Below are 9,049 nucleotides of genomic sequence, written 5' to 3'. Positions count from 1 at the left end.
TCACCGCGCGCGCGCGGCGTCGTCTCCCTCATCGCCGTCCCGAGCGCGCGCGCCGGGTGACGGACGGCGACGCCGCGTCCGTCGCCGCCGCGCGGATGTCGCCCGCGTCGACGCGCGCGCGCCCACCCCCGCCTCGACGCGCTCGCCTCGACGCGGTCGGCGTCCTCGTTGCGCTCGCCATCCGCGCGATCCGTTTGTGAGTACGCACACCCCTTAGGTCCCACGCGAACGACTTCATTCGCCCGAAGACACCGCGCGCACCGGTCAAGCGCCCATCGGTCGGTCGCTCGCGCGTCGCGCGTGCACGCCGCGTCGTGTACCCATACACACAGGCACGAGTGACGACCCACGACCAGAGACACCCCGCGTGTCGTGTACCCCTACATGTCTTCACGAGTGACGACCCCCCTATGCGACGCGATGGACGGGCTGTGGTGGCATAAAAAAACCCGCGTGTACGGGAAGGGCCCCGTGGTGGCATAAAAAAACCCGCGTGTACGGGAAGGACCCTGTGTGTACAAAAAAACCCGCGTGTACAGGCCCCCTCGCCCGTCCACGGGGTCGGCGCGTGTACATCCTCTTCAGCGCGCCGCCGCGTCTGTGCCCGGCGCGTCGACGTCGATCGAGCGACGTGAAGACGTACACGCGCGCGCGTGCGACGACGCGCTCGAGCGAGGACCGGGTGATCGAACGCGCGCGAGAGACCGACGACGGCGACGGATTCATCGGTCGAGGCGAATCGTCGCATTCGCGTCGACGCATTTTCATTCCGTGATCGCACCCGTGTGTTCGTTCGCGCGGGCGTGGGGGACGATGGCGCGCGCGCGGGATTCGGTGGGCGAGAACGCGCGCGTGGGAGTGCTCGCGGACGTCGCGGCGGCGACGGAACGGCGAGACGCGTGGACGGGGGGGCGGAAACGGACGCGGGACGACGGGCGGGCGGGCGACGGGCGCGGGATGGGCGGCGTGGATGAGAGGCCGGCGATCGTGCGCGCGGACTCGGAGAACGGCATGGGGCGTGCGTTGATCGATGCCTCGGTGGCGACGCACGGGTTCGGGGGGGGGGGGGATACCTCGGAGTGGGACGTGAAATTTCCGGGACAAAAGTTTGGCCCGTGGGCCGCGGATGAGATGGCGAAGATGAAGGAAATCGTCGGTCGATGGGCGAACGAGCACGGCTTTGCGGAGGAATTCATCAACGAAAAGTATGATTTTTTGTTTCATCGTCGACAGAAGCAGGGCGGACGCGGCGCCAACTTGCCTCTGAGCGAGCGGCACGCGTTCATCGAGCTCGCCCGCGAGCTCCCGACGAGAAACGCAAAGCAGATATACGGCTGGATCTTACGAAACATGGATAAGTCCACCGCCTCTGGGAAGTGGAGCAAAGAAGAGACCGAATTGTTGCTGAAGATGTACGACGAACTCGGACCGAAATGGTCTAAGATTTCCAAAGTTGTCGGTCGACCGGCGCCGGCGTGCCGCGACAAGTGGCGCCTCGCAAAGGGTGGACCAAAGAAGAAGAGCGGTCACTGGTCCCCTGAAGAGACTGAGAAACTGGTTAAACTCGTCGAAGCTCACTTTGAGAAGCGAGGGACGCGCCCTGGCGCTGGTCCAGGGCAAGGGTTCGAGCACCTCACGCTTCGAGACAACATCAACTGGGTCAACATCAGCGCCAAGCTGGGCACTCGCAACGAGCAAGCCTGCTTGCAGCGATGGTATCAGATCGCTCCGGAGATGACGAAGACTGGAGAATGGGACAATAAACAAGACAGCGAAATGCTCGTCGGCCTCATTGAATCGAACACGCAGGCTGCGGAAACCATCGATTGGGAAAATTTGGTACACGGACGCAATCTGAGCCAGATTCGCCGTCGATGGAACTATCTCTCAGCCAAAGTCACTGACCACATCAACATTCCATTCCGCGAGCTCGTCCATGAAGTTGCGAAGATGACGAAGGACGAGACAGTCATCGCCCTGGCGCAGCAATACGCCGCTACCAACGCCGAGAACTAGGAACAACGCCACCCCTCGCACCACATTTCACGACCTTCCGTTGGATCAGTTGATTTTATCATCACTAGCTCGGACATGTACACATTCTTACACTGCTCTCGATCGAAAAAAGTCGACATTTAAAAACACAGTGTGACCACTGAGTGAGCGCTTGCGTGCCCTTGGATTTTTCCAAGTTAAGTGCACTATAACGCAATGTAGTAGTGAACTTCGTACCTTTCACACGACATGTCTCCCCTTGCGTACTCGCTAAAATATCTTACAAATTAACAACACGTCCTACGAGTTAGCGCGCACGGCAACGGGCGTCTCTTAACCTTCGTACGGACGCAGCTTGTGGCACGGACGCCCCTCTGAGTCTGGCGCCGCCGTCGCGCACGCCGCGTTGCATCCAAACAACAGCGCCTCGTCCTTCTCCACCGGTGGCGGCGTGAGACCGAAATAAAAATCGCAACTCTTATCCTCAAAATTCGGTTTGATCGTGAGCGGTAAGCCGAAATCGTCCGTAAAAACCTCCTGCGTAGCGCACTTGCACATGTTCACGCACATCGCGGTGCAACCGCTCTCTTGAAGCCAACGACACTTCTTGATGTGCACCTTGGACGCCATCTCGATCCCGAGATCATTATCCATCGTCGTCTCCACCGTCATAGGTCCCACCATCCACGCGAAAACGATCTTCGTGATCGTCGCGTTCAGCTCACACGAAAACTTGTTCAGCGGAAACAGCGTTTTGAAAACGGCGCTTCCCCCGGGCGGCACGAGCGATCTGATCACCCCAGACGTGACGTCCGTCATCCCCTTCGCGTCTCGTCCCTTCATCTGCAAGAAACACAGCGCGATGAACGCGTCGTACGATATCTCTCCCGGCGGCGGCGCGTTGATGGCCGTTCCGATTTTGCGCATGAACCACGCCATGACGGCGAAATCCAACGCCCCGTCCTCGTACCGCACCCGCACCCCCGGTTCGCTCCAATCCTCCGGAAACTCCGCCCGCGCGAGGTCAAAGAACGAGTACGACTCCGTGGTCGTCGACGTCGCCCGCGCTCGAACCCCTCTCGAGCCCACCGAGACGTCGCTTCCACCGTCGACGTCCGCCCGTCGTCCCATCGTCCCCCGTCCACCGTCTCGTGGACGTCCGCGTCCGCGCCCGAGACCGCGCGCGACGCTCGCGCGATCGAGCGCGCGCGCGATCGTCGTCGGCATCCGGTGCCGATCGTCCGCGCGCGTCCACGCCCGTCGCCCGCGGACGTCTCGCGATGCGCCGTGGTCGTGGTGTCCCTAAACCCTGGTCGTGGTGTCCCTAAACCCTGGTCTTCGATGAAAATCACCCGTCGAGACGTCTCAACGTCCACGAGCGCCCGTTCGCCGTGACCGCGCCGCGCGCGCGTGACGCGCGAACGGGCGCGAGGGGCACCGCGCGGGGGACGGACGATGCGAACGGTCGTCGTCGTCGTCGCCGCCGCGGCGTTTCTCCTGTGCTTGCTCGCCGCGTTCGTCTCGGTGGCGCACTTGGCGAAGACGGAGCGCGCGAGAGAACGACTCGGAAGAGAACGAGACGTCGACGGCGAGCGAGGAAGAGAGGCGGGCGAGGGAGGGATGGCGCGCGCGGAGCGTCGAGCGCGCAGACGGGCGAACGCGCGGAGGGGTGAGGGGGAGGGCGGAGACGGATTCGACGACGCGGTTATGGATGAGCGGGACGCGGCGGCGCCGCCGATGACGAGAAAGGAGGCCAAGCTGGAGATGTATAGACAGCGATGGGAGGCTCGAGAGATGGAAGAGATGGAGTACGCGGCGAGGTACGGACGGGCGGAAGATGCGCGCGCGCCCGCGGAGGACGTCGAGCCGGAGGTGTCGGACGAGACGCTCGTCCGCGCGCTCGAGCGACGCAGGATCTCTCGCTTCGACGAGCTCTCCGCGAGGTTCGGATTCAAGAAACCTGACACGATACGTAAGCGCGTTCGCGCGCTCGAGGCCTCGCGCGCGATCTCGGGCGTCGTGGACGAGCACCGCGGGCGATTCGTTCGCGTGTCGCCGAGCGAGATGGAACGCGTGGCGTCGTACGTCCTCGAACGCGGTCGAGTCGACGTCGAGGAGTTGACGCGAACGACGAACGAGTTATTGTGTTGATTTTAGTCGCGCTTCATTCGTTGTTCCATTAGCCGGGTAGCGATTGAAATAGTTCTGGTAGCCTTTGCGCGTCGACGCGTCGCCGCGTCTCGTTCGCTCCGACCGCGCGCGCCGCACTCGTCGGCGCGCGCGCGAAACGCACGGCGCCGATCGAGGCCGCGACTCCACGCATCGCGTCATGTTCACCTCGTTTTTCCTCATGGCGGTGAAGAAGGGCCCGAACGCGCGAGGTGCGTCGACGACGAAGACGAGGAAGACCTGCGCAACCTCGAGCGTGTTCGAGCGCTTGAACGGTGTCTGGCTCGCGCCGAACGCTCGAACGACGCGCGCGCGTTCGAGATGCGACGACTGACGACGCGTCTCCATCGCTATGGGTCAACAGGAGGACTCGTGTGGAAGACGCACGCGTTTTACAAGATGTCTCAGACGCGACAGCGCAACGCCGCGGTACGCGCTCGACGCGACGAACGCTCGCGGGACGACGCGCACGCGCGATCGATCGATGCGTCAACGCGTGAAAATGTCGACGCAGACTGACGAACGCCCCGTCGTCGCTTTTCTTCGACGCAGAAAAACACCAAGCTCATTCGCGAGGTGGACGAAACGCTCAAGCGCGCGGCCGCGCTCGATCCCGCCCGCGCCGCCGCCGCGTCCACCGCCACCGTCACGAAGCTTTGACGCGTCCCGATTTTAGTAGCACTCCTAGTCACACGAAATCTTCACCGCGTCGACGTCATGCGTTCGGTCGTTCGATCGCGCGCGCGCTCGCCTCGTCGCGTACCTCGGAGTGCCCTGCTGTCTGTCCAACCGTTCACACCGCACTCTCCGTCGCGCGCGTCGCGCTCGGCGTGCACCGGCGCGCGTCGTCCGCGACACCACATCGCGTCCGTTTCGTCCCCGAACGCACGAAGGCGTGGTGTCGACGGAACGAGTACGCGCGAGAATCGTTCGAGTGACATTTGACTTGCATTTGATTTTTGCTTTTCATTTCGTCGTCCCGTGCTTCTAGGATCATCTCGACGCCGTGGACGCGTCGAGTTCGACTCTAGCGTCACCATGGAGTCGGTCCAAGGGGGCGACGCGGATGGCGCGGACGAGACGACGGTACCGGAGAATGGATTTGAATTCTCCGTCGAGGATGTCGCGAGGGCGAATGCGAACGCCGTCGGCGACGCGTCGACGTCACCGACGGTGGCGCCGAACTTGGGAGGCGCGACGGGCGACGACGGCAAAATGAATGCCATGGCGCGGGTGAAGTTGTACAGGTTGAACGATCGAGGGCACTGGGACGATAAGGGCACCGGGTTCGCCTCGTGCGAGTACCTCGAGGTGAGAGATCTTGTGAAACTCAAACTTGCGAGAAAGACTGACGAAACGCGATCGTTCGCGAACGCGCAGCAATCGAGCTCGATCGGATTGGTGGTGATGTCGGAACAAAACCAAGAGCCGCTGTTGGTGCACAGGATATCGCAAGAGCGAAATTTTTACTCTAGGCAAGAGTGCGAGACCATCATATCCTGGCTCGACCCCGAGCTCGGGGCGGACATTGCGCTCAGTTTTCAGGAGGGAGTGGGGTGTAACTTTATTTGGGAGCAGATCAACTCTGTGCAAAGGTCGTACTCGCAGCAAGGCGCGGGAGCCCTGGGCGATAATGACGATTCAAAGCTCATGGCGATGGACACCGGGTCAGAATTTCAAGTCTTTCAGTTTGAACCAGAACGGGGAGGTTTTCTCGGCGGCGGCGACGCACAGGTTTACATGCGTATGGGAAGAAACGCACAAATCGAACCTCTACCGGAACCCGAGCTCGGGAACTTGGAAAAGCTGCTCATACTCATCACAAGTGGCTCTCACTTTGCTCGCGAGCGCATACCGCTTCAAATAATGAGTTCCCAGGATTATTTGCCGAGACTTTTCGAACTTTTCAGGCAGTGTGAAGACGTGGACGATATTGAGAGCTTGCACTTGTTTTACGCCATTTTTAGGGGCTTGGTCAACTTAAACGACCCTAACTTGTACGAGATATTGCTCAGAGAGCAGAACGTGTTTGACTTCGTCGGAACGCTCGAATACGATCCCGAGCAACTTGAACGCGTCCATCATCGACAGTTTCTCAAAGAGAACGTGGTTTTCAAGGAAGTTGTACCCATAAATAATAAGCTGATTCGGGAAAAGATTCATCAGACGTGTCGTTTGGGTTATCTGAAGGACGCTATCCTCCCTCGCGTGTTGGACGATGCAGCCTTCAGCACGCTCACTACGATGATGATGTGCAACAATGTCGAAGTCGTGCAGGCGTTGCACGACGAGCCTGAATTCTTCGCAGAGTTGTTCAAGAGATTGAACGAGTCGAAACCCGGTGAAGAGGACTGGAACGACTTGGTCGGGTTCCTGCAAGAACTATGTACGCTCGCGAGACACCTTCAGAACCAACCGCGGCTCCAGGTGTTCGCGACGCTCGAGAAACACGGGTTGTACGATGTGTTAACAGATATTTTGGTGCATGGTGATGAGTACTCGCAACTGAAGGCGGCGGATGTGCTCATGTCGAGCCTGCAGAATGATCCCTTGGTGCTTCGAAAATTCATGGTGGAACAAGATGCGCAGAAACCAGAACAAAACATGTTTTCGCAGTTAGTGCGCATGTTCTTGACGGGAACCGACGGGATCCAGGCAACTTACCTAGAGATACTACTGTTCTTGACAGATCCCGAAACGATGGAGGGAACGCAACCGGAAAAGGACAAACTCTTGGAAATCTTTTACGATAAGCACATGGAATCCATCGTCGCCCGCATCACGTTAGGCAAAGTAGACATCGGAGACAAGGATAGTGAAGTCGGCGAGCGCGTTCCGGCATGGTCTTTAACCAAAATTATCGATCTAATGATATTTTTGGTCCAGAATCATGCGTATCGGATCAAGTACTTCATGCTTCGCAACCACGTGTTGCAGCACGTGTTGCAGTTGACAGAGCGCCGAGAAAAGTACGTCGTAGTTTCAGCAGTGCGATTTCTGCGAGCGTGCGTGAGTTTGAAGGATGAATTTTACAACCGTTACTTGATTAAGAGTAACGCATTCGAGCCGGTGATGCAGGTCTTCAAACGTAACGGTGATCGGTACAACTTGCTCAATAGTGTAGTGCTCGAGTTGGTCGACTTTATTCGACGTGAGAATATTCGTGGTTTGATCCACCATCTAGTGGAGAAATACGAATCTTGGTTCGAAGAAGTTTATTATGTTGATACTTTCAGACTCCTCAAGCTTAGGTATCAGCAAGGGATGGGACCAGCGACGATTGATTTGCCTGCGGGCATGATGCTGCCTGGCGTCGGTGTCTCTCCTCGAGCGTACGGCAGAGAAGAGATTGCCGCAGCTCAAGCACTGTCCGAGCAGCGCGCGAGGCGCGACAGTTCGATGAGCAAGGACGAAGAAGATTATTTCGAGTCCGATGACGACCCTGCGAGTGATGCGGTCGTGGAGCAAATGCCGCATCATAGCCCGCCGGTACTCCACTTCCAGGGCTCACGATTTGTCCCGCCCCCGCTCCAGCACTCTGTCTTCACAGATGAAGTGGACACAGGCCCGACGCACGGCGAACTCGGTAAGCGTGGGCGTTCGATGAGTCCTCCACCTTGTGGTACTGATTTCTTGGCGTCTGGGGAAGCGTGCGAGCAATTGAAGAGGTCTAAACCGGTAATCGCGTCACCAGCAGAAGAGTCTTTAACAGCTGCTCAACGAAACGCGTTCAAGGCACAGACGACTCAAAACGTGGCGGAGGAAAATTCGGAGGAAACACCAGAGGAGAAACAACCAGAAACGGATGTGAAACAGACGGCGAACCCAACGTCGAGCTGGGTCACAGTCGATGAGAGTAGCGAGAAAAGTTAGCGATACAAGTAATAGAGTTGCACATGCAAACAATGAATGTGTTGCGTTAAAACGCCCTCTTAACCTCGTCCGGACGAAGCACTCGATCCCTCTCGAGAGTAACAGCCTTTTTGTCTTTCTCGTTAACCTCCATTTTGAGAGTCGGCATCTTAACGCCCTGGACTTTTTGTTTCTTTGTCTTTGCTCCCTTCATAAAATCTCGCCAACCGCTCACACGCTCCTCTCGGCGATCCTCTCGCTCCCACTCCTTGCGTTCGAGAGCCTCCTTGCGGCGCTGAGCCGCCTCCACCTTCTCCTCTTCGGTTACGCGCTTCTCTTCTCCCTTGATTCGTAGCGCTAATTTACGACGGCGCCACTCTAAGTCAACGATGTACTTGCGCGCCGCAAATTTCCATCGCTCGTGGAACTCATCCGTCTTGCTAAAGTCTTCGAGCATCCCCTCCTTATTACCCTGATATTTCACACGAAGCGCGACGTCATCTCGCGCCTCTTTTCTCCAAGTTTGAAGCACCTCATCCTTTGCCTGCTGAAGGTTGAAGTCCAACGCGCGCTTGAAGTCTTCATTCAGCAGGAGCTTCTGCGCCTGTCCGAGCGCGTCGAACGCCGCCTTGGCGTCTTTATTTGCACACTTATCCGGGTGAACCAGGAGCGAAATCTTACGATACGACCTAGGAATCTCTTTCATCTCGCAATCGAACCGCACGTTCAAGAACTCGTACGGATTCAACCGAAAGCACGACAAGATGCGCTCCACCTCGGCGTCTCGAGTCGCCTCGGACACATCCTTGAAAAATTCCTTCAGCAGCGTCTCCGTGTCTTTGATATCCTCGATCGGTGCCGCCTCCGCGTCGGCGTTCGGAACGATCTCCTCCATCGCCGTCGCCGTCGTCGTCGCCGTCGTCGTCGTCGTCGTCGTCTCCGTCGTCGTCGCCGTCGCCGTCGCCGTCGCCGGGGCCTCGGTCGTCCCGCCCTCGTCCCCGTCCTCCCTCGCCCGCGTCTTCCCCCCCCCCCC

At 58.7% G+C, this 9,049-nt stretch overlaps 6 protein-coding genes across 6 annotated transcripts; 4 read left to right on the top strand and 2 right to left on the bottom strand.

Annotated features, from left to right (window-relative positions):
- Window positions 1-813: 813 nt before the first annotated feature.
- Window positions 814-2,016, top strand: OT_ostta15g02170 (SANT/Myb domain; the record flags this gene model as incomplete). Its single annotated transcript, XM_003083317.2, has 1 exon — window positions 814-2,016. The coding sequence occupies one exon, from the start codon at window positions 814-816 to the stop codon at window positions 2,014-2,016; it is 1,203 nt and encodes a 400-aa protein (XP_003083365.2).
- Window positions 2,017-2,328: 312 nt separating this feature from the next.
- Window positions 2,329-3,126, bottom strand: OT_ostta15g02160 (Domain of unknown function DUF4033; the record flags this gene model as incomplete). The annotated part of the gene is made up of 1 exon (XM_003083316.1): window positions 2,329-3,126. The coding sequence occupies one exon, from the start codon at window positions 3,124-3,126 to the stop codon at window positions 2,329-2,331; it is 798 nt and encodes a 265-aa protein (XP_003083364.1).
- Window positions 3,127-3,450: 324 nt separating this feature from the next.
- OT_ostta15g02150 (Winged helix-turn-helix DNA-binding domain) lies at window positions 3,451-4,146 on the top strand (the record flags this gene model as incomplete). The annotated part of the gene is made up of 1 exon (XM_003083315.2): window positions 3,451-4,146. One exon carries the CDS (start codon window positions 3,451-3,453, stop codon window positions 4,144-4,146), a length of 696 nt encoding a protein of 231 aa, XP_003083363.2.
- Window positions 4,147-4,345: 199 nt separating this feature from the next.
- OT_ostta15g02140 (unnamed product) lies at window positions 4,346-4,824 on the top strand (the record flags this gene model as incomplete). Its single annotated transcript, XM_022982436.1, has 3 exons — window positions 4,346-4,376; window positions 4,529-4,593; window positions 4,717-4,824. The coding sequence occupies 3 exons, from the start codon at window positions 4,346-4,348 to the stop codon at window positions 4,822-4,824; spliced, it is 204 nt and encodes a 67-aa protein (XP_022841190.1).
- Window positions 4,825-5,202: 378 nt separating this feature from the next.
- Window positions 5,203-8,037, top strand: OT_ostta15g02130 (Domain of unknown function DUF625; the record flags this gene model as incomplete). The annotated part of the gene is made up of 2 exons (XM_022982435.1): window positions 5,203-5,475; window positions 5,545-8,037. The coding sequence occupies 2 exons, from the start codon at window positions 5,203-5,205 to the stop codon at window positions 8,035-8,037; spliced, it is 2,766 nt and encodes a 921-aa protein (XP_022841189.1).
- Window positions 8,038-8,083: 46 nt separating this feature from the next.
- On the bottom strand, window positions 8,084-8,911 carry OT_ostta15g02120 (DnaJ domain; the record flags this gene model as incomplete). The annotated part of the gene is made up of 1 exon (XM_003083312.1): window positions 8,084-8,911. One exon carries the CDS (start codon window positions 8,909-8,911, stop codon window positions 8,084-8,086), a length of 828 nt encoding a protein of 275 aa, XP_003083360.1.
- Window positions 8,912-9,049: the final 138 nt, after the last annotated feature.

This window comes from Ostreococcus tauri (assembly GCF_000214015.3).
Source record: "Ostreococcus tauri WGS project CAID00000000 data, contig chromosome 15, whole genome shotgun sequence".
Taxonomy (NCBI): Eukaryota; Viridiplantae; Chlorophyta; class Mamiellophyceae; order Mamiellales; family Bathycoccaceae; genus Ostreococcus; species Ostreococcus tauri.
Note: the sequence above shows the minus strand (reverse complement) of the source record. Positions and strands in the feature narration are given on the sequence as shown.